The sequence below is a fragment of the Hemicordylus capensis genome, chromosome 5, assembly GCF_027244095.1.
Source record: "Hemicordylus capensis ecotype Gifberg chromosome 5, rHemCap1.1.pri, whole genome shotgun sequence".
NCBI classification, from domain to species: Eukaryota; Metazoa; Chordata; class Lepidosauria; order Squamata; family Cordylidae; genus Hemicordylus; species Hemicordylus capensis.
The window spans coordinates 215,758,564-215,783,956 of NC_069661.1; the positions used below are offsets into that span (position 1 = coordinate 215,758,564).

The 25,393-nt window shown below is 44.6% G+C and overlaps 1 protein-coding gene across 5 annotated transcripts in view; it reads right to left on the reverse strand.

The window, feature by feature from the left end:
* CACNA1I (calcium voltage-gated channel subunit alpha1 I) overlaps positions 1–25,393 on the reverse strand; it is a 228,718-nt gene that overhangs the window by 122,296 nt on the left and 81,029 nt on the right. For all 5 annotated transcript variants that reach the window (XM_053253047.1, XM_053253048.1, XM_053253049.1 and 2 more), the window contains exons 4-7: positions 12,412–12,571; positions 6,401–6,716; positions 4,378–4,470; positions 1,313–1,619 (exon numbers count right to left, since the gene is read on the reverse strand). In XM_053253047.1, coding sequence (XP_053109022.1) covers positions 1,313–1,619; positions 4,378–4,470; positions 6,401–6,716; positions 12,412–12,571 — 876 coding nt within the window. The remainder of the gene's footprint in view (positions 1–1,312; positions 1,620–4,377; positions 4,471–6,400; positions 6,717–12,411; positions 12,572–25,393) is intronic.

Genomic DNA, 25,393 nt, shown 5'->3' on the forward strand with positions numbered 1-25,393 from the left:
TGCAAGTTTCTTTTTAAAGTAAGGACAGAATATCATAAAGGGAGGGGTCATGCTGAAAGAAATCACCACCTATAGGTGATAAAATGCTCTTAACATTCAAAATGCTGAGATTGTAAGCCTGGCAGGAAAAGGCTATTTCTCCACACACACACACACACACACACACACACACACACACACACACACACACACGTTTATCTTGAAGGAAAGTTAAGCACTAAAAGGTAGTTTTTAATGTCACTATCTTCGGACTAGAACTGCATGTTCAAACACATATCAACTTCCTGAGTCTTCTTTGCAGCTGACTTAATTATATCTACCCCTATGTCCATTTAAGGGCTTACTATACTGCCAGAGACTTCTTTTTCACCTAGAGCATGTCCTTCAGGGAGGGGGGAGGGTTTGATGCTATAAAGCAGCAAGGAAGGACCAGGACCACAAGAAAGGGGTCCTTGCGCAAGTAGCTCTAATGAGGGATACGGATGGTGAACTGCTTCAGTAGTCCCAACTCATTGAAAGGCAGGGGTCACAGCTTACTGAAGGTACAGAGAGCAGGAGGCAAGCCATCTATAAGTAGGCCCAGATGGGACAAAATGCAGGACAAGTGGGACAGTTGAAGAGGGGCTCTTAGGCCCAGAAACACAAGGGTCCGCAGAGTGAGCAGGGTCCTTGTTAACATGTTATCTAGGGTATCAAAATCCCTATGGTCCACTCTAGAAGTCAACATAGCCACTTGTAAAAGAAACCCTCTTTTGGTTATTGCAGTCCTTCTGATATTCTCCAGAACAATTTTATATTACTCTTTCCTATGTCACCAGTATTTTGAAATATATTTTCTGTCCCTCAACAAACAACTTGCTTCTCCTGTTTTGATTTCCCCAGTGTATTGTACTCTAGGCCTGTGGTTGTCAGAAATGCTAGATTACCTCAGTTTAAATGTCCAGTAAAGTCTCTTTCTCTTAATTATAAAACCTGTTAGATTTTGAAAATGTGCTTCCATTTGCCTTTTTCATAATCTGTTAAAATAATTCCGACCTGCCACATTTTCTGCGCCCACCCCCGCCACTAAACCCGTGGACCTAAATTCTTCCTATGCTTGGACTGAATGATTGGACACTGCTTGTCCAATGAACAAAGTTCTGATATACAGATTATAGCTTTCCCACTATATTTTGTAGTGCCTACTCACTACCAAAATTGCAGGTCATGTGTTTGCAGCACCCTGGTGCACAAAAATGGTCTTACTGGTCACTGTTTGTTTTGTGCTTCCCCTACCACCCTCATCCCACAGGCTAGCCCCCACAAATCTTACTGTATTGCCTCTGATCTTTCCCGTTCATGCTCCGCTTGGTTGTGCTTGGCTCTGTTCGGTCCAGGCGTCGATCCTGCAGGCTGTTGTAGAAGCCAAGGGTACGGCGCTTGGCTTTGCGTACAATATGGCAGACATACTGGAAGATCTCCTCATAACAGTCTCCTGGTTCCATGTAGCTGGCCACAGTGCTGGAGGACAGATACCGCGCTCTCTGCTCCTGCATCAGTTGGTGCTCTCGCTGCTTGGTCTCTGAAAACTGTGTGGCAATGACTACTAGGCACAGGTTGATCATGAAGAATGAACCCACCTAGGAATCGGTTGAAAAGAAAGGCATAATGTATAATAAAATGGAGAAGATATTAGCAAGCAGGAAGATAGAAGGAGAAGGTACAGTTACAGATCAAATACTGTTTTATATAATAGGGTATCTATTACCAGTGTTTTTGGAACTGGTCTTTTCATATGATTTTCAGCTGTATTTTATGGGGGTGGGGTGTCCGATGTCAGATGCTCTGTTTCTGACTTGCCTGATTTTGCTACCTTGGGCAAAGCACTTGGGGTTGATAACTGTAGAGGAAAGTTGTTTGTTTTGGTTTTAGTTCCCTTACCTGCTCTTCACTTGCTCTCCCAATCCCTCCTGCTCTTTGAGGGACACTGCAAGACATAGCTATGTCTCTTTTACCACATCTTTTCCACTAACAGGTATTTTAATTCAGTGTTCCTCAGTACTTTCCCTTAGCCCCTTCCCTTTCCCTCAAGTATCTTTTCATTTAGATCGTGAACATGTGGGCAAACTGTTTTTATTCTCTGTTAATTAGATTCACAGTTTTTAATAGTTTTAACATTCTGTTCAATTTTGACGATGTATTCTTTCATTCATTCATTTAACATATTTGTATACTGGCCAAAATGCAAGTCTCTGGGCAGTTTTAACATTTTAATTCTGTTTTAATTTGTATTTTATTGTAAACTGCCTAGAGACTGGCCATGCCAGGCCTCACAGAGGCTATTTATGCATGTGTGGCGGTGGCCAAAATAGCCACCGCATGCAGTTACGAGGCCTGAATTGGCCTGGCATGGCCCACGGCCTCGCAGAGATCATTTGCGTATGCGCATTGGCCAGTTACAAGGCCTGAACGGGCCAAAAAGAGGCCCTTTTACCCGGCCGTGGCAGTGATTTCAGAGGCCGGGGGGAGGGGGAACCTTTACGGACCCCCCATGGCCTACAGGAAGCCCCTTGAAGGGGCTACCAGTATTTTTATTTTATTTTTTAAAAATTAAAAAAAGATCACAGACTTTTCCAGAGGTTCGGTTCCGGTCTGTACGGAACCGGGGGGGGGGAGGTGTTGGTTCAATCCTGAACCCCTGAACCTCCAGACCGAACCCCCGAACCGGTCCACACATCCCTAACGTACATGCTCCTTTGTTTCTTGGTGGGACTTTGGGCTACAAACAGCACCCATATCCATAACAAGAAGAGAAAAAGCTGCATACTCTTCATCATGGGTAGAAAATGAGGAAGGTATATCTTCAGGTTGTGGTAAAAGGTGAGGTGGATCATTCTGATATCACAAACTAACTCGGCCAAAGAATGCTTGGATATTGACTCTGGCCCATAAAGAGAGTGGTAAAGAGCCATACCCCTAACAAGCATCTAGGCCCCTGAATGGCCTATACTCTCCATTTCCTTTTGGGAATGAAAAAATATATGCATGAAGGATTATCAGAATTTTGCTCCAGTGCCACTTATAGTCACAAGGAAAGTAGAATGCTTATCAATTGGAGTTCCTGCTTTCCTCCCCTCAATTGCCCACATCAAATCTCAGTTTAGGACAACCAGCCAACTGGATATCCAGAGATGCAGCCAGGCCCTTGTGCTATATTGTTGATTCCAGAACGTTATTGGTAGGGCTTGCTCCTGGATCATTGACATCCATTTCAGAGGCCATGCCATATGAGAGAACCCCCTGAGATGGGGTGGGGATGAGGACAGCCATGCTTAGAACTGTGAAACACAGATTTATCCAATGGTCAGGGGGCAGAGGATTAGAACACAGAGACGCTTAATATATGAAAAGAAAACAATTAACTTGATATCATTCTCAAAGAAGGAAAAAGCATCAGCAGTTGAGCACAGGAAAAGGAAATTATGTTCAGCTGTCACCCTTGATGGAGCTCTTCAATCACAAATTGTCTGTCTGTTTTTAAAATACTCTTACTTTCCTCTTTTCATTAGACTTTATTGCTTCTTTTTAATCTCCTGCTTAACTCATGTATGTGAACAGGAACGTGGAAGTTCTGGAAGTCCAAATGCACACATCTCCTAATGATGAATATGACAGAATGAATAAAGTTGGAATGACTTCAGTGTAGGTTCAGAATGTCAGTGATTCATCAACATCTTATTTGCTCTTATCTAAAATTAATTGAGCAAAAAAGAAGGTACCAAGGAAAATGTCACAGAAGTCTGTGTACACTTTTTGTATGCATAACTTCTTAATTTTAATACCATCACAGCTGCCTTTTCCTTTTGCCATTCATTATGTTACATATCCATAAGCCATGCCTTATGGATATGTAACATAATATCTACTTAGATTGTAAGATCTTTAGATCATTGATTGCAATTTGGGTGTAGATGGGGCTGCCTAATCAAAAATGCCCAATTACCTATTATATAACAACAACAACAACACATTTTTTATCTACCGCTCTTTAACCAAAGTTCTCAAAGCGGTTTGCATAGAAAAATAAACAATACATAAATAAGATGAAAATGGGAAAATGGAAGGGGAAATTATGATTTCCAGAAATCTTGAATGAAATTTAACTACTTGTACTAGAAAGGCAGAACTAAATTTGATTAATGAGCTGACTGGAATAATTTAGCTAATTGAAAGAGAGGAAGAGCCAGAACTGAAGCCTTGTTCAATCCAGAATGAACTATGATTCCCACCCCCCTATCTAGAACTACTTTGGGAAGACCATATAACCCTTTTCAGGATCCCAAAGTGATTGGGACATAGGATTCAATTCATTCAGGTGGATAGACACTCTGTACTTACAATGATCAGTAAGATGAAGTAGATGAAGTTGTAGAATGAGTGAGCATCCATCACATAGTACATAATCTCCACCCACCCTTCCAGTGTGATCACCTGCAAGGGAAGAAAAAAAGAAGATGGAAAATTTAACTAACTAGAGAAAGGCACAAGTGGATGGGGAGACAAAATTTATTCCAAAACGCTGATTGCTCCAGTCTACAATGTTTGTTTAATTTTTCATTTCTAGACAAAGGGAGATAAAGAAACAAAACAAAACAAAACAAACCTTTAAGTACAATAAAGTATAAAAGTAGCACTAGCCTGGCCTGGTTTAGTAGTGGAATATATGTTTTCTCCACTATATGCTGGAGAGATACATAACTTTACTGTTGTGGGGAAAAGGTGGGCTCTAAATCTGGATCTGAATTCCACATGTATGTGCATAATACAACAAAAAGTTAAGCACTTCTAAGTCCCACTGATTAAATACTTAAGCATGTCCTTAACTCTCCCATTGAAATCATTGGGAGAGTGCTTAGAATGGCATGTAAATCCAATCAAGTCCTTAAATTCTAGTTTTACACATCAAAGGAAATCATCTATATGTTTTAAGTCAGAAATAGGCAGAAGGGAGATTAGGATCTACTTGCAGAACGCTGGATCATTTGCAGTAGTTCTGCAAGGATTTCTGACTCACGCATGCACTTTCAATAGCAACAGCAAGGCTTTCTGCTCTACAAATTAGGTTGTGAGAATTCCTCATCTGTAATGACTCAGGTGTAGATTTGCATTTGGCGTCATTCTAGTATATAGTTCCTTGGTGCAGTAAGCAATCACCTCTGGCTCCTCAGCCATCATTTTGCATCTGACTTCACCCCCCAGCCACTATTTTGTATCAGACTCCACTTGGTGGACTTTGGAATTCTAGTTGTTATTGTTTTTAAACAGTCTATCTACCAGAGATGTGCACAAAACTAATTATTTGATTTGTTTTGAATTCAAATTGAACTCTGAAAAATATTTTCCAATTTGAATTGAAACCGAATCTGGTCTGAAAATTCAAATCAAATTCAAATCAAATTCAAATAAATTTGACCCTGTTTTGGCATATTTTTAACCAATCAAGGAACCTGAATGGTTTTTTAAAGGTGCCAAATGGCTCTTGAATCAAATTCAAATTGAATTTCAAAAATTTGAATTTGAATTGAATTGCCCTTTTAAGGGGAGATTTGATTAGAATTTGAATCACTCAAGTCACCCAGATTTGAGTCAAATAGATTTGAATTCCAATCAATTTGCACATCCCTACTATCTACTCCTGAGCAAAACCTGAAACTGGAAACAAAACCTGTTTTCAATAGACATATAAACCTAAAACATGTAAACAAAGATAATTCTCTCCAGCACATTTCAGATATTTTAATATCAAAACAAGTGGTGTTTTTTTCATTTAAACATCAAAAGAGTGTGAGAGTGTCAGAACCTATACACTTGAGAATAACTGATATCCTCATAACTCAAAAGGTGAATTCACACATTCAACTTAAGTGATAGCTGTGGTTGACGATACATATGGGTGATGATAGCCATGATGGTTAATATTCCTTGATAAGCTTATAGTCCAACCTATTGACAAGTAAATAAGGCACTTAAGCTTGCAGTGATGGTTCACAAAAATTTCACATATCTAAAGTTACCAAGTTATGGCTACTTATGTAATTATAGTCAAATTTCTAGCTCACCATATCCCAAAGGCATACTGAGTAACAAGAGGTTTTAAAAATTTTAAAAACAGATGAAAACAGGTGTAAAAAGAAATATGCTAAAGCCCACCCCACTCCACTGATTCAACCTTATCGTTCAAAGACAAAAAGAGTTTTACAGAGGAGTTTTCAAAAGGTGGTATATTGCTCTATCTCCACATGAATAACAGAACATATGCACAAACAGATTCTAATATTTCAGTAAAGGACTAGGAAATCACCACCGAGAAGTAGTTGTGCAAGTCCAGTATAAAGGTCCTAGAGATCCCAACTCAGATTACCTGAAATATAACAATCCATGCATAGCCAATATTGTCAAAGTTGATAGCCCCTTTGTGTGGATTGGAGTTGCCTGTGCGGCATTCATTGTAGTACTGGTTCCAGTTGACACACATGCCACTGACGTTGAATTCCTGCCTGACAGAAGTGTAGTAGTAATAGTCATCCTTGTCCAAACAGCATTCATGGCCCCGATCCTTCAGTGGGGGGATCTCATGACACCCCATGATGCCATTATCTCCTGACAGTGAACAGATGAATGGCATTTCATCGTCCTTCTCAGGTTGATAATAGGGAGGAAGGGTGATGTTACCCTGTCTGAGAGGACAGAAAGAACACACTAATGAAATTGTTATGGCATACATGAAAGTTCATAATCTGTGATGAAAGTGGGATCACCATTTGGTCACAGGCATCTTCCAACAGTCCATTACAGCAATGGAGAAATCAGTAACTTGTTAAGCTTAGTTTGCAGAGTCCTGTCCAATATTCATTTTCAGAGGAAACAAGCTGCAGATTTGTCCATTTCCTCATCACATTTGCATTTTCTGTTTAGCAGTAACTCTACTTTGCCATGATGTCAAAATTGGCAAACTATGGTTAGTACTTGTTTGGAGGACAAGCACTACCCATAGTTTGTCAATTTGAATATCATGGCAAATTAGAAAACAGGAAACAGAGAGGGAAGCTGCAAGAAACAGAGGGGAGGGAGGGAATGTGCAAATCTATGGCAGCATTTGCACATAATGGCAAACGACGAGTAGATGAACCTGAGGTTAATTTTTGCAACCATGAATCTCATTGCAGACATTCATCCAACTGTATCCCCTGCTACCTCCAGTAGAGGTCAGGGGAACCACTCCCTCTTCCTCGTCCACCGAGGCCACATCCCAGTAAGCTCCAGTGCGCTCGTGTCACCAGACTGAGGGCAAAGTGTCAGAACATCTGCAGGGAGGCAACCATTGGCCACAATCTTCAAGGGGGCATGCTGAGTGTGATTGTGCCTTTATTATTATTATTTCTTGTTTACACAGTCAGACATGTGTTATTGACTGGTTTGTCAATTCAGACATCGAGTCCTTCCCAAGGACCTGGGATGGCTGAATTTTATCATCAATACTGTTGGTGGTATTATTATTATTATTATTATTATTATTATTATTATTATTATTAATTTGATTTCTATACCGCCCTTCCAAAAATGGCTCAGGGCGGTTTACACAGAGATATAATAAATAAATAAGATGGATCCCTGTCCCCAAAGGGCTCACAATCTAAAAAGAAACATAAGATAGACACCAGCAACAGTCACTGGAGGTACTGTGCTGGGGGTGGTTAGGGCCAGTTACTCTCCCCCTGCTAAATAAAGAGAATCACCATGTTCAAAGGTGCTTCTTTGCCAAGTTAGCAGGGGTAACTTTTCAGAATGGACTGCCCACCCTCAGCAGGGAACGGGCATTTAAATCCCTTTAAATGGCATTTTAAACCCTTCTCCTGACAGCAATTGCACTGCCACCCTCGTAAGAGCCCCACAGCAAAACAGTCTTGCACAAGCACAATTACTGGCACCATGGGGATGCAGAGGGGCACTATTTTTCTGTTACTCCAGGAAGGGATCATGATGACTTCCTAGGAGGGAATATGATGGAGGGCAAAGGATCCTTGGGTCTGGTCCACTGTGACTAAGGATGCTCTTGCAATGGCAGACCCCAGCAAAGCAGTCTAGGAACACCCACACTCCTGCCCCTATGTCAGTTTGCCACCCAGAGATTAGTCCTCTCATGAGGGCTTTCATTTTGCCGCCCGAGGATTAGCCCTCCGCACCCACTGGGGAGGACCAGAGGATCAGTGAGATTCGGGCTTCTTTCCATCAGACAGCATGCTCATGAGGTAGACCATAGGGACGTGCGAACAAGTTCAGAACTGAATTGGTTTGACTTTGAGCCAGTTTTGTTCAACAGTTCAGGGTTGAGTCAAACCACCCCTGGTTTGGCTCGACCCCAGACTGAACCTCCCCTGGTCATCTGTTGTGTGTGTGTGTGTGGGGGGGGGCTCGTGGATCAATAAGTTGAAAATTTTTCCCCAAAACATACCCCCTCTGGGGGCTTCTCCAAGGCAGTGTGTGTGTGTGTGTGGGGGGAACGGGACACAGTGGTTTCCCCTCCCCCATCAGCCGCCATTATTTATTTATTTATTTATTTATTTTTACATTTCTATACCGCCTTTCGTTAAAAGAAAACCCCAAGGCGGTTTACAAAAATTAAAAGCAATAAAAACACCATTATGCACCCATCACCAGTCTGGGTAGTCTTCACTCTCATGATAGAGCAGTCCTTGGGGAAAGGGGCATCATCACACATTATTAAAGCTTCTGCCTCATCCCTGTGTACCCCAGGACAGTTCTTCTCATGAGTAGTGCACGGGTCTCTCCATGGCCTTTCATTCTCATGAGAGAGCAGTCTGCTCCAGAGCAGCAACTGTCATCACCACACAGGAGGAATCTCTTCTGTGACTGGAGGCAATATGCTCCTGCTGTGTATGTGTGTGTGTGTGTGTGGGGGGGTGTTCTTCTCATGAGTAACACCAGAGAGTGCATGCTTTTACCCCAAGAGGAAAGAGCTGGGTCCCCCTTCACCAAATTTATTATACAAAAAGTAGAGCACAGCCATTCAAGAATTCCTGGGCGGGGTTGCCTTTTAAACCCTACTTTGGGTATTGCTGCCCTGCCATATGTCATCTTTGCAGCGATCTAATTGGGTTGCCCGGTTTATGGTGCTACTGTGACTTGTGAACATGTGCTTGTGCTTGTGAACATATTTCTTTATCAATTCATTTTTGGAGACCAAAACACTTAGTGCCCACCTTGCCATCTTGTCCCCTTTCTCTTCTGATTGCCAGAAAGGGGAGAACAAGAGGCACAGTGGAAAGCGGCCATTCCCCAATATGACTTTTTCCTTTGGCAGGCTTAAAAGCTTAGGATGGGACAAGGTGGCGTCCCTGTTGCCGGGCAATGGCTTGAGGAGTGTGGAGACCATGGGCGGCAAGCAAGAAGCATTGCAGACATGGAATGAGTGTGTTCCTGGGTGGGTCTGGGCCACCCGCCCTATGATTTCAGTTCCACGAACAGCACAAAACTCTGCTTATGGCGGCATCTGCATTTGGATGCACCACCTTCAAGCCCCAGGTTGGAGCAGCGAAACTCATTACAAACTGAAGGTTCAAACTGGAGTTTGGCGAGGGAAACTGCAGGTTGCTTTTGCCACGAAACCATGGTTCCCGCATTCAGATGGACACAAATTCCAGCCTCTGCCCCATTCAACTCTGGTTTTGCATTATGTGTGAATGGGGCCACAGGCTCACATAATCCTTGAAACTATAGTCTGAAGGACCATCTGAAATAAGCTACAGCCTCAAACAAAATCCAATTTCTACACTCTAGGGAAAATATTTTGAGAAAAGCCAGAGCAAGAGTGCAAGTTCCCCCCCAATTTTTTCCATCCTGAGAGGCACACTTAGTACTGAAATAGACAGCAGATGCATGCCTCATACAGCAAATGGGTAATCTGGTGGTGTGCCAGTGTATGGAACCATTTAACGTACTTATTTTGTAACATATGACAGCCAAACTTCCCATAATATTGAATGCAAAATTAAAACTGTAAAAGTAAGGCTGTAGAAAGCAAGATTTGTAAAAATTAAAACTGAATGAATAATCTCAAAAAATTATAACACAGTTTTAAACTACCAACTCATCTGATATAGCAGAAGTGCTATTCAATGGGCTGCTTCATCCCATTTGTACATTTTTCAAGAGTACACTAAAGATTTCTTAAGGGTATGCTTCAAAATGGAACGTGTGAATGCAACAAGTGCCTGTTTTTATTTTAAACGCATGCATCATAAAGGTATGCTGGGTGGGAGGCAAGAGCTGGTTGCAGTTCCTGATATGTTAAGTGTGGAATAGCCTTGAGGTTGAGCTACAACTTTTAAATACATAACTCCAGTATAAGCTATGATCACATAATCTGAAATTACAGAGCTGAAGTGTTGCAAAGCTGCAGAGTCTGAGTATTGGCGCCAGTGCTGGTAAGCGGGTGAGCTTAGGCATCCAACCAGAGATCTTAACACTACTTTCCTTCTCATAGTTATTTGCTTCTTTTAATATTGTAAACCGCTTTGAGTGCCTTTGTCAAGGCAGAAAGGTGGTATAAAATGTAGTAAGTAAGTAAGTAAGTAAGTAAGTAAGTAAATAAATAAATAGTTATCAAACAGGTTGGCATGACACCTGTTTGAACAGGAGAGGGCAACTGGGGAAGCATGTGAAAGGTTATTAAGCAACTTCTGAAATGGGGAAATGTATGAGTGGTTAATGCACATCTAATGGGTAATTTCAATTAAACAGGCATTTTGCTAGTGATTATAATTCAAATTAAAAATTGTGGTTTCTGCATTAACCACACTGATCAGTTTAAAAAACAACAACAACTGTTGCATTTTTTAAAAAAAGTTTTTTTAATCCCTTAGGCAATAGCAGCAGTGCCCCTCTTAAATATAAATATAATGATGAGGGAAGATAGAAGTTGAAAATGCCCCAGGAAGGACAGGAGCAGAGTTCCTTCCATTGGGCCTCACAAATCCTGGTTACATGGAAGCTGAATATGGAAGCATATAGAGTAGAGGAAGGGGAAGACAGGTTTCTGTATGTCAGGTCTGGTTAGGTCAGATCCTTTCTTTTACATTGATATGGCATTTTCCTTTAAATCTTTATGTAACACCAGACTGGCAAGATACAGGATCGCTACTGAAAGCTGCAGCTGACTTCTACAAACAATTGGCATTTTTAAAGGGTACAACGCTGGCACATATTGGGGCCATCTTCCCTTTGAGTATGGTAGGAATCAGGCACATTGTGTTGGTCGTTAAGTCAGCCATGAAGAAATTGTATGAGTGTTGGGCAGCTGTCTCTCTGAAGTTATTCTTGGCCACCCCTCCACCCCCGCAATGTTTTCCAATATTTGTCAGAATATCAAGCCATTAGAATCTCAGAATTGCTTTCAGTGGTCACCTGAAGATTGATGCCAGGCCAGTCCTGGAAGGTTGGCAATCCCATATGGCTCCAGCCCTACAAATATTCCCAATGTGCTGGGAACTGGCCAATGGGAACTTTCCTTTTGGGGCAAATAGCAGTCACCAGAGGGATCTGGATCAGGGCTATGGTGGAACTTTTCCTCCCACTGTGGTCCTAAACTGAACTGCTGTTTGCATGATAAAAAACAAACATGCAGGCCCCAGCAAGCATGTAATAATCTAATCTGGTCATAAATTGCACACACGATAAATACAGAGCATATCTGAGCCAGTCTGGCCATTTAGATACAAGTATCAGGGCTGGGTAGCATTTTAAAAAAATAGCTTGCTGACTTTCAAAAAATCTCTGTTTTGACTATCAGGGTGTTCTAAATTGCTGGCTTGTGTCTTATAACTGTTAATTAGTTTTGATGTCGTTGTAATGAGCTGCACTTTGGCACTTTTTGTGGGTGATTTGACTGCTTTTAAATAGAAAAGAAGAAAAGAAACTCTTTGAAATAACTAACTACAGAAATAAATGGACTTCCAGAAATTATACCTTTCTGGATTTCCTTGTTGATGCTATAGGGAATGCTGCAGCAATGGTAATATGCTCACTGGTCCTTTTAAGAGTTAGATGGAACTTTTCAGGAGTGTGTTTATTTACATTTGTATACTGCCCTTTGTCCTGGGACCCCAGAGCAGTGAACAACAGGTTAAAAACAGCAACCTAATAAAACAATAATAAAATTTCATTAAACATACACTAAATAAATCAACAAATACAGCTGTATGCAAAGAAGTGTGTGATTGAGAAAGAAAAAGAATGAAATGGCAGGGTTTGGGACTAGCTCATAAGCAAAGAAAAAGGCAATTAAGAGGAAGAGGAGAGGAGAGGAGAGAAAGAAGGTGGAAAACAGGACAGAGTCATCTCTCATTCACTCACATTGTCAAGTTCTCCTCCATGAAACAACGGTTTCTCAGTAGACCAGCCCATAGCTGCACTCCAATGATGCCGAAGATAAAGAAGACGAAGAAACAGAGAAGCAGAACATTCCCCAGCATGGGCAAGGTATCCAAGAGCAAATTCACCAGGATCCGCATGCCTGTAAGAGGGACCAGGGCCAAGAAGCAAGGGTGGGAGGGGGTAAATCACAGTATAGGAGCGGGGGGGTGGAAAAGAAAGGCAAAGTAGGAAAAGAGGTAGTAAGAGGACAGAAGGAGTAGGAGAAGAAAGGAGAAGCCATTACTGGAAGACATCCTGGCTGAAAGCAAGATGGAGGCACCAAAAGATCTATTTAGGAGCGCAATTCACATGATTATAAACAAGGTTGGAGATTGGTCATTGGCCATTTTCATGGCGACGCAGAATGGGGCACAGAAAGGGGTGCTGCTGTCTCATGCGCTCACTTTTGGAGAGAGTGCCGGTGGGGGAAGAGTGCCGGGGTGGGGGCTGGTGGGTAGGCAACACCTTCCCTGAGTCTTTAGGGAACCCCCCCTCGTTCGAACCAGCTCAGACGCCAGTCCATGGAACTGGTTCAGCGCTCCAGAAAACGGGTGCTGGACCAGTTCCATGCACATCTCTATAGCCCTGGTTCAAATTTAGTACCTGCTCCCACACCAAACACCAACCTCCCACATTTCATCTAAGAACTTTCCCAAAAGCAGGTTCTATGGAGAGAAGGGACCCAGGCTCCGGGGTTGCCAATGTGATACATTTCCTTAATTTTTAAAGCTCAACATCCAAAGGTGAAGTTAAAAAAAATTAACTGGAGCACAAACAAGTCTGTTCACCAAACCAGACATGTTTCCAGCTAAAATACATTCTCCATACAGGGAGATTTATTCCAAGAAAGATTCATATTCTGGAACAGAAGCTTTCTTTGAGTGAAGATCCCCGAATGAAGTGAGTATTTTCGCTCAAAGTGCAAAGGGTGTTGTTGGTAAACTTTGCTTTTTCACCTGTTCCGTCCCCCCCCCCTTGGGATCTTGATTGCCTGGATACTACCCTCTTATTGTGCAATGATACTTTGTGATTTTAAAAACACGAATTAAAACACACAGAGATGAAGCAAGTTTGGGCTTTTTCTTCAAGTCAAAGGACTGACCAATGGATATACAGTACGGCTAGACTGCACTCTTAGTTAAACTAACCACATGCACTGTGATCTCTAGGGCCTTAGAGATCTTACAGTTCACAATTCCTTCTGAGCATCAATCATATTCCTAATCTCCCCACGTTGTTCCCCCTCCTCTCCCCACTGCAGGGGTTTAGGGAATTTCACATTACAAGATGATGCATGTAGGCCAGCATATAATTAACTAATTAGCTATTTATAACTAGTTCATTACTTCAGATGGCTGGGGAAAGGGAAGGGAGAGGGAAAGATAAGATTAGGATTCAGTGGCAATCCCTTGAGGCACCAGTTAATCCCCTTTTTATGCCCACTGTCAAGTAATTAGCCACATCAAGTTGCGCTTTCCACTTTGTCTCATTTTCCTGGGTTATTCTGTTCCTGCTCTTGGGAATAAAGCACTCTGTGAGCTCCAAAAAATGCACAGAATTGGACACACTGGGGGGGAAGGAAAGATGCAGGTGTGCTTGTGAGGGTCTGGATATAAATTCCCATGAAAACATCAAGTTTTTGATGAACAATTTGTGGCTAGCAACCCTTTCTTTAAGATCTGTGAAGTCTGAGTGACTAACAAGAGGAGAAATAAGGGGGGAGAGACACAGAGGAGCTCATGGACCACCAGTGGCAAGGGAACAGCACTTACCTACAGTCAGTTTCCACTGACCTTACCTCCAGGGTCTCTGGGCTACCTTTTATACCATTTTCATCGATATTACAAAATGGACAGTAATTTCCCCACCTTATGTCTGGTGGAATCAAAAGTCCCCTGATTTACTCCTTTATTCAAGATAGACTAATGATAGAAAAATACAACCAGTGGGTTTCCCCCTCTTTATTGCTTATGAGAGTGGGGGGAAGCGTAAGATGAGAATCAGTTTGGAGCATTTAGATGTCAGACGGGATGTGTTCCCTGGCTTCATAATTAGCATAGCCCTTAATGGCAGATTTTAAATCCAGTGTTGATTCTTTTTTCTTCTGCAGTGATTTAGGAATTACCCCCAACCCACACTCCCCTGGGCAGGCTATAAAGTCATGCATGCACTTCAATTTTTTTAAAGGCATGGTTGTATTCATATTGGGAGGAATTTCCATTATTAGTGAGAAAGCAAGTATGATTCTTCTCAAAGGAGGAATGATCAAGTAGTCATTAGTACTACCAGTTCAGTATAGATTATATTGTCTCAGCCCTTACAATAAGGAATGGGACTCACTGAGAACACACCCATCCGGACATCCTCCACAAACCTCTGAGCACATCCTTGTATTATGTGCAGGGGGAGCTGTTCATATGAATGGCTACTCTACATGCACTCGAAATACTTGTTTTAATGTCTATACTGAGTGTGTGTAGGGAGGCCATTTGGAACAGCAGCACCCACCCTCCAGCCAAAATGCAACGGTGCCATCTTTGGACATCACGACAGGCACATTCTCAGTGCATCCCCTTCCTAAGCATGGGCAGAGGTGGTATTATTCAAAATGGTTCATCTTAAACCCAGTTGCTGGGGTCAAGTCAAAATTTTAGCCCTTTACTACAGTAAGATAGCACCAGCCAGTAGTTAGCTTGTTTCTAGGTATCAATTATTCAGCATTAGCAAGAGTGCAAATGTGAAATGCACTTGGAGGAAAAATCAGGGGCGTAACTACCATTAGGCAAGGAGAGGCAGTCGTCTTGGGGCTCCACAGCCTTGAGGGGCCCCCCAGAGGCACATCACATGACTCCCCACCAGCCCATGTTGCACCCCCTATGAATTATCTTGAGATAATTCATAGTGGGTGATAACTCTTGGAGATCGGCAGGAGCAGAGAGGAAAAAAACTAGATTCAATGTGAACTAGATATTCACCGTATTCATAATGGGGATGTGAGTGTGAGTGCACTATATATTGTGAAGTGTGTTTGTGTGTGTATATCAGCGAGGGGCCCATTTTAAAATCTTGTCTCTGGGCCCCCTCCAACCTTGCTACGCCCCTGGGAAAAATGATCAGAGAATCACTTCTAATCTTAAACACACCTCTTGGGGTCAATTTCAAAGCTTCAGCCCCCTGACTAACAGGATGTAGCATTGGGTCCCAGTTAGTTTGCTTCTGGAGCATCAATTATTCACCAGTAGAAAGCCAAACCAAACCATCTTGCCTGGGGAATGTTGTACATACAGTACAACAACTCACACTCCTGCCTTTTTGATCTATGCGAATAGAAAGAACAATGGTTTGCAGCAATGTGGCTCGCTCTTGCCACAAAGAAACATAAGATAGACACCAGCAACAGCCACTGGAGGGATGCTGTGCTGGGGATGGATAGGGCCAGTTGCTCTCCCCTTCTAAATAAAGAGAATCAACCCTTTAAAAAGGTGCATCTTTGCTCAGTTAACAGGGGATATATGAGGAAAAATTCCCCTCACAGCATCCCTCCAGTGGTTGTTGCTGGTGTCTATCTTACGTTTCTTTCTTTTTTTAAAGACTGAGAGCCCTTTGGGGACAGGGAGCATGCATTTATTTATTTATATCTACATAAACCCCTTTGGGAACTTTTGTTGAAAAGTGGTATATTAGGGATATATGAGAAAAAATTATATAAGATTATATATTAGGGAAAATTGCAACTGCAATTCCAAAGCCAAGAAGAATGTTATTCTGCCAGCATGATTAATAAAATTTAATTAAAAAAACAAGAATAATTAATAATAATACATTTTATGTGCATGAGTTGCAGCTAAGCAGCTGATATTTAACAGACAGTTGGGGAATATACATATTATATTATGCATACAATATTTCATTTGGTATGTGAAATACTGAATGCTCATATTCAGTACTTCACATACTGCTTTGCTTATCTGAAACCTGTCTGTAGTCTAGCAGGTGATTTAGTTAGGGATGTGCACGGCCTCTGAACCGGTTCGAACAATCGGCTGTTTGGCTGGTTTGAAGGTGTGTGTGTGGGGGGGGGGGGGTTTGTCGAACTTTGATGGCGGGTGAGGGTGCATTTACCCCTACCTCCGCTTCCCCCTCACCGGTGCTCCATTATTCAAGGCTCTTACGAGGCGGCAGCATACACCCCCCCCCGCCGCCCCGTGTGTGCATGCACAGTACTTCCAGGTACTTCTGGGCAAAGAGGGGACGGGGCGGCAGGGAGATATGCTGCCACCTCGAAGTAGCCTTGAATAATGGTGCGCCGGTGGGGGGAAAGTGGAGGGAGGGGTAGGTGCACCCTCCCCTGCCCTTAAAGTCCAACCCCCACACTTTGAACCACCCCCACCAGGTTCCGTGCACACATCCCTAGTTTTAGTTAAGCCCTGAGAATTTTTAACAGATTTATGAATAACTAGCTGGGCCAGGCACAGAGCATCTGCGCCTCCGACTGGCCCACCCACCACCACTGCGTTCCCCCCTTCTGCTGGCCCACCCAGCTTTCTGGCCAGCCGGCTGGCCCGCTTCTTCTCCCTCCCCTCCCGCCTGGCCGACTGGGCTTTCCACTTTCTGGCCGCCGGTCCAATTCTTCTCCCCCCCCTTCTCCACCCCCTCAGCGCTTTCTGGCTGGTGGCCCAGCTGGAAAGCTGGCCAGCCACCTCCCCCCGCCTGCCAACTCCTGGCAGTGGCTGCCTCCTCCTGCCAGCCAGGTGGCTCGTCCGCCTCCTGTTCCCGCCGGCCAGGTGACCCGCCACCGCCTCTTGCTCCCACTGGCTGGGCCAGCCCAGAGGCGTAACTAGGGAAAACGGCGCCCGGGGCAAGCACTGAAATGGCGCCCCCCTCACCGCCCCCCCAACATACTACATTATACTTAGGTTTTTCCTCACAAGCGTCCGCCGCCAAGCCAGGCCACTGACTGGCCGCCAGGCGCCAGCAAAGCAATGGGGGGGGTGGCGCAGGTGGCACGGAAGGGACCGCTCGTGGGGGAGGGGGCACCGACGCGCTCCCTTGACTGCTGCAGCACTGCTGCACTGAGCAGGAAACCTTTGTATTAAGAAAAATTTTTAATTTTTTTTTTTAAAAATTGGTCATGGCGGCGCCCCCCCACGTGACCAGAAAAGATGGCGCCCGGGGCACGTGCCCCCCCTGCCCCCCTATAGTTATGCCTCTGGGCCAGCCCGCAGCCATGGCCGCCATCTCTATTTTCTCCCCTGTCCCCGTCACTATCCTATCTGGCAGCTGCTCATGAACTCTTGCAAGAGCTGCCACACATGGAATTAGCGACAGGTATGTTTAAGAGAATTATATATAAAGAAATGTATTATGTAGAATATATTTATATACTTAAGCTTTGGCTGATACGCCAGATGAGTCCATTTCTTGAGATAAATGACCTCAGAACAGTAGTAAATCTGCTGGTCAGCTCTAGACTTGATTACTGCAATGCGTGCTGTGTAGGGCTGCCTTTGTACATAGTCTGAAAAACTGCAGTTGGTCCAGAATGCAGCAGCCAGGTTGGTCTCCGGGTTATCTCAGAGAGACCATACCACTTCTACCTTAAAAGATCTACACTGGTTGCCGATGAGTTTCTGGGCACAATACAAGGTCTTGGTTATAACCTATAAAGCTCTAAACAGCTTGGGCCCTTGGTATTTAAGAGAACGTCTGATAAGACCTAGACCTTTCCTAGGGCCCTTTGCTTGTGACTTGTTGCCTGCTTTCCTCTGCATTTGACCCCTGTTCATCTTAGAGATATTCTCTCCTAGGCATTCTGATCACAAGAAGAATTTGTCCACGAGTACAATGTTTGTGTCTGCAGGCCAACATGGTAACCATGGACCAATGCTGGGGGCGGTGGGGGCTTCAGAGCACACACTTAGCTCAGGAACAGTGTTCCTGCTTTTGATAACACCCAAACAGTATTAGAGTGTGTGCTGATTAGTTTAGGAACAAAGAATGCCCACTAATTTTTGCCTTTCCAGTTACTGCCAAGAACATAAAGGTGGTTTGTGCTCTCCCCCCTCACACAACTGACAGCACTTGGGGTCAATGTGGCCTACTTTTTCAATGGGCTTTTGGGCCCCCTGGATCCCTTAGAAGATATTCGTGTTAAATGAGGCAATAATGAGATTTTCCACATATAGCCATTCTGATCTCAAGTCAAGTGTGAGAGAATGCAGGATTCAAAAGATGAGCAAGTTAGTCTGGGGCCCAACAGGTGTCTCTTTAACAATGGTTTCTGAAACGCCTTGGGAAATTGATTCTTTACTGTCTTCCTCTCCTGCTGCTTCCGTTTCCTACACACACACACACACACACACACACACACACACACACACACACACACACACACCTCTCTCCACATTTGCTTTTTTGATTCTTAACATCCTCTCAGTGTCCCTGTTTCTCTTGTTGGTGTTCTCTGACTCTCCCTCCCTATAAGATGTTGGTTGGAAGTCTCTGTCTCTCTTCCCTCCCTGTTTATCCTTTTCCATTACTGGAGTAGAAGCCACACTGGCTCACAGCTAGGAGCAGTAAATATGAAAGGGACAATGACCTTTTCTAAGGCATTATTTGGCGAACAATCATTCCATGTGAAAAGAGGAGGGCCTGGGCTATCCAGAGAGAAGTGGGGAGGACAGTGGTGAAGCAATATTTGGCAATAAAACAGTTTTCAGTTTCTAATCTAGGGCATCAAATGGGAAAAGATTTGCTCTTCATCATGGAGAAAAGCTCAAAGAATTAAACCTTCAGGAACACCAGGTGTAGGCTCTGGGGGTGAGGTGGGGTGGGGTGAGGGAAGCTTCACAGATACTCGTCGTCACCACCCTTATGGGCAGACTTACAGGGACAGAGCTGTGCCTGTTAAGGAGGCCAGGTGGAGGTTTCTAGCTGGCAGATTTCCCCCAGAAGATAGATAGAAATGTACTCTTAAACATATCACTTCCTTGCAGTCGAACACTGAAAATCAGAGAAGGCATGGGGACCCGTGTTCCCTCTAGCAGGGATTCCGAGATGCTGTTGACTACAACTCCCAGCATCCCCAGCTGCAATAGGCTTTGCTTGGGTATTATGGGAGTTGTAGTCAACAACATCTGGGAATCCCTGTTAGAGGGAACACTAGTGGAGAGAGGACTGTTCGTCTGGTGACTGACAGAATGATTGCCTGTCCACGTGCTAATGTCACCGGCAGGGCTAGGCTAGGACTGAGAACGCTCTCAGTGCAAATGTCTCACTGCAACAAGGCACTTCTAACTGCAGCCACACACAGGACATCACACCTCATGAGTAGAGGGCAGAAGGGGATTAAGAGCAGTAAATCTTCAATAACACCAGAATGAAATGACACAATTTTGGAGGAAAGTCACGGAACTCCCTTTTGGAGCTGGACAGAATGACTCTGTTGCCTTGCTCCAGAGCTGCCCAAGGGCCCTTTGTGACACGCTTCTGTCAACTTCAGAGTGTCTATGACTCCCTCCAGATAGCTGCTGTCAACCCCTATTAGCTTGGCTGCCACAGCTGAAACTTTCTTGTGTGAACCAACCAGCATGTGCCTCAGGAAAGTGGAAGCGGGGCGAGCAGTCGAGAAAGAGGAGAGCAGAGGATCAGAGCTGCAATTAATATGCACAGGCGTGTCTCGCAATTATGCCCTTACTCTTGAACTATTTTAATGTGCCTTCCTCTTCCCACTTTTCTTTTGCTCCTTGTAGCAGCAGTTGTCCCATAGTCAATTAATAATTAATAATTAATAATTAAGTTTATTTGTTAACTACCCCATAACAAAATTGTTCTTTGGGTGGCTCATAAATGAATGGCATATGATTCTTAGTGAGATTATTCTGTTCCAGAGGTTCCTAACCTGTGGTACTCCAGATATTGCTGAACTACAACTCCCATTTAGGACTGAAGTATTTTTTCACACCGTGCATAATTAAATCTATGGAATTGTCTGCCACAGGATGAGGAGATGGCCACCAGATTGGGTGGCTTTAAAAGGGGCTTAGACAAATTAATTGAGGACTGTTCTATCAATGGCTACTAGTCTGGTGGCTGTGGACCATCTCCAGCCTCAGAGGCACGATGCCTCTAAATATCAGCTAAAGGGGAGCAACGGCAGAGAGATGGCATGCCCTCACCTCTTGCCTGTGGGCTTCTCAGAGGCATCTGGTGGGCCATTGTGTGCAATGCGATGCTGGAATAGATAGGCCTTGGGCCTGATCCAGCAGGGCTGTTCTTATGTTCATCATCCCCAGCCACAATAAATTGTAGCTGGGGATGATGGCAGGAGCAGAGCCAGGCTGGCAGCGGCCCATGTGCAGCTGCAGCCTCCTGGCCCCGCCCCCCGTGACTGATGTCAGATGCGCCCGGCTAGCCATGCCCCTGCATCTGACATCAGACATGGGGGCATGGTCTCTCTTTCAAATGGGGCCACGCAGCCCCATCTGGAAAGGAGATCGGCCTGCGATGCTTTGAGCCGCCTGGACCAATCTTTCTCCAAATTGGGGCCACATGGCCCCGCTTGGGAGGGAGATCGATCGGTCCCACTGCATTGGCAGCGGGACCAGGAGTGGATCTCCCCGCCTTTAAGGCAGGGAGAGTCACTCCGGCCGCACTCCAGTCACACTGCCAACGCAGCGCAGGTTGATTTTGGCTCCAAACAGGGCCACGCAGCCTCATTTGGGACTGAAATAATGCCCCCGCATCTGATGTCAGATGGGGAATGTGTGTCTGGGGCCACGCTCGTGGCCCCTGATTGGGCGCAGCCCGGGTTCTTTGAACCCATTCACCCAATGGTGGCTCCGTCTCTGGATGATGGGAGTTGTAGATCAGCAACATCTGGAGTACCACAGGTTGGGAACCCCATTCTATTCTATCTTTAGATATAATTTGCCTGGCTAATCCCATGTGTGGCAGCTCTTGTGAGAGTTCGTGAGCAGCTGCCTGGATAGTGACAGGGAAGAAAACAGCGATGGTGGCCAGTGGGAGGAGGTGGCCAGCTGGCCGGCAAGAAGTGTGGCAGCCGGTGGGAGGAAGCGGCAGGGTGCCCTGCCACTGGGAGGAAGAGTGGTGGCTGGCGGGAGAAAGCGACGGGCCGGCCGCTAGGAGGAAGAAGGCGGCCAGCTGGAGGAAGTGGTGGGCTGGCCATCCAGCCAGGTGGTGGGAGAGAAGAGGTGACCATCGGTGGGAGGTGCTGGGCCAGCAGGTGGGTGGGAGGAGGTCACAGGCCGGCAGGCCGAGGTTGCTGGCGGGAGGGCGGGCGGGTGGCTGGCCAGCCGGAAGGGGAAATAAGCGCCGGTGGTGGATGGGTGGGTGGTGGGGGGAGAGAGACAAAATGGCTGCGGCAAACTAGAGGCACAGATGCTCTGCGCCTGGTCTAGCTAGTTTTGCTCTATTCTATTCTATTCTATTCTATTCTATTCTATTCTATTCTATTCTATTCTATTCTATTCTATTCTATTCTATTCATCTTCACAGCATCCTTCTCTTCCTGGATCATATTAAGGAATATAACTGCATTTTTAATCAATTATCAGTTATCAATCATTAATCATCATTATTATTAGCTGACATAGTGTGCAAGCCTTAGAGGGATGGAAAGCATTGGCAGCCGTGGACACAGAAGCACCACCACCCCTATTTTAAACTGGTGGTTGTGCAAGCAGTGACCTCAAAGTTTCTCTGCGGATGTGTGGAGGTCGGAACCACGCCACCACCATGTGGGTGGGTTGCTGGAGAGAAAGAACTGTGCCTGGAGGGTGAGAACTGGGCTGTGCCTGGAGGGTGAGTGGTGGCGGCAGTGGCTGCTGCCGGCCTGGTAAGGACCTTAATCTACTTCTCTCACTGCCCTGCCGCCACCACTCACTTCACTGCTGAAGCCGGCTACCCTTTAGAACACTTTTTGAGGGTTCCCCCACCCCTTTGTTTGTAAAGGGGAATCCTCACTGGATTCTCCTTTACAAGCATAGCGCCTTGATCCTGAACTGGCCTGCCATGGACTGGGCTTGTTTCAGTTGCGGACTGGACCGCCTCTGGTCCAGTTTGTGATCAAACTGTCAAACCGGCTCAATTCAAGGTGCATAGGAACATAGGAAGCTGCCATATATTGAGTCAGACCATTGGTCTATCTAGCTCAGTATTGTCTTCACAGACTGGCAACGGCTTCTCCAAGGTTGCAGGCATGAATCTCTCTCAGCCCTATCTTGGAGATGCCAGGGAGGGAACTTGAAACCTTCTGCTCTTCCCAGAGTGGCTGCATCCCCTAAGGGGAATGTCTTATAGTGCTCACACATCAAGTCTCCCATTCATATGCAACCAGGGCAGACCCTGCTTAGCTATGGGGACAAGTCATGCTTGCTACCACAAGACCAGCTCTCCTCCTCCATTTCATGGAGGTGAACCATTTCATGATGGAAGGGTTCGTGCACACCCCTAAAACAAGGTGCATGCACATCATGCATTTGAAGCTGGGAAGCAGGAAGGCCCATTTGGGTCTGTCTTGCTTTTCACCAGGAAGGCTGGGAACCTGGTGAGGTGGGCAGCAAGATGGTGCAGCAAGTGGCAGCAGCTGGAGTGCCTGGCGGAGCGAGCGAGCAAGTGGTTGGTGGAGGGGGAGGTGAGTGCAGTGGCTCCCAAACTTTGGGTGGCTTGTGTTCCATGTACGCCCAATTATAGCTCCCTCCCTGGGCCCAGGAAGTAAATTGACAACCAGTGCAACTGGTATACAACTGGTGCTATAGGAGCATGCTAAGGAGCACCCACCAACATCTGCAAGGCTGCATTTTGGCGGGTGCTGTTTCCGAACTCTGTTTAAAAGGCAGCTTGGATGTGACCTGTGCATGAGCACCATTAAAAAACAACAACACCCTTTTACAGAAGGAAAAGCAGGGCCATTCACACAATTCCTTCCTCCATGTGAGCAGTTTCAACTCATGAGTGGGTTCAACACAGGTGGAAAACCTGAAGTATGAACCTGGCTGTACAGAGATACAAACACAGGGATTTCCTATGAAATTCTATTTTAGCAGTTGGAAGAAGTGCTGCATTGATCACAGAAATCACTTTGCACTGTATCCATGTACAGCTGGGTCATACCTTGGCCTCTCTATGGGATCATGAGCACTCATACCATTGCAGAGGACTAAAGTGCTCTTTGTATAAAGTGAACATTCAATGTGTTAATCAAAGTAGGCAGTATGCATAGTTCCAACACAGCAGGTAGGAGATAGATAATACATTTGTCTGCATCAGTCTTCACAATACCTTTGGCTGAAGCTGAGCTACCAATTTTACTGGGGCAAAAGTAAATATGTCCCTACCATGATTCCTAACTCTGATCTTCAAGGGAATTGGATCGCTTCCCCCCATCTCCCGCCCTCACTATTTGCTCCTACAACTAATGCAATATTTTAAGGCATAATGTCTCTCACTGACCAAATTTGTCCCAAGTGATTCTTCTTTCTTCTTCCCATAATGTACCTTGCAGATGCAAACACATAATTGAGCTGTATTGCCTTAGGAAGCTGATGTAGAAACAGAGAGACAATATTGTGCAGTCAGAGAAAATTACCAGCACTTTTTAAAATTGTTCTCTCTAAAATGCTCTATTATCACCTTTTTGCACTGGCCAGACAGACTCTACTCTCACTTCTCATCATCACAACTCATTTCACTTTCAACAATTCACTTCTAATTGTTTCCCTCAGTTTTTAAAAGCTAAACATAATGTAAGCTGTTGAATACAGAACAATCAGAAATGAGAAGATGCTACACTTGTATGCCTGAATCTCCTGTACTCAATATTGCTTTCTCTTGGCAGGTTCTCTTTGACTGAGGTTTTCATCTCGCAATGAGTAGCCAGCCAATAACGTGAGTTCTGTGAGATGATTCACAGATATAAAGAGAAACAAAATACTTTGCAATCCAGAACTCAACAAAAGACTGAAGAAGTTTTCAGTGTAATCCGCATTGAGCTACATGGCAGAACAGCCAAAGTAATTTGCTATTGATTACTGTTCATGTCTCACCTTCCTGCAGCAACATGATTCTTGTTCAGCATGGTCAGAGAGCAGAGGCTCAATCTCGGCTGGTGACAATGGCCCTCTCCATAGTGGCCTGCAGCCCAATGTTTGGCCATGTGGTTTGTGCTTTGTGTAGTTTGTGCTTTGTAGCAATTCACATCTACAAGGACTTTTGGAAATAATTCCAACACCCCTGGAGGAATTTAAGAACCTTTGGAAATATATTCACACTCCTTTGGAGGAATTTGAGAAATGTGTCTGGAGGAAGCAACAAAGAATTCCACACATCAGGGAGAAGTGATTTATATTTAGTAGCTGTGAAGTTTATCACGATTGTATTATACAATTGTTCATGTACTTATGATGAAGCTTACTGTGAAATGAGGATATATCGTGAAACCTTGTCAATGAAGTGATTAATGAAGTGATATTTGTTACATTCATATATGCAATTGTTTTTTTGTATTTGTTCACGCTTTATTCATTGGGTGGTATTTTTCTTTGCTATCTTGGCGACAATCACAGTAGCAGTCAAGCATCGCTGTGTGGACGCAGCAGTAGGGATGGGTACAAGGTGGCCTGGATCCATGGCCTGGATTAGGGAGCAGGCATATGCTAGCTACTGTGTATGGTGGGTGCGTTAGCTTTAATTTTGACCAGTAGTGGTTGGGAGCCAACCGCTACTCCATAAATTGTGTCCTTGAAGTCTTTGCTTTTTGTTGTTTGCCTTTCCCTCTCCCCTCATAATTTCTTCCTACACCTTTCCTCAAATTTATTTAAAAGGATGGCTCTCCACCCCCTCCTCAGCAAGGACTTGTGGAAAGTCAACTACAGGGTCATACAGGATACAGAAGCTATTTTGC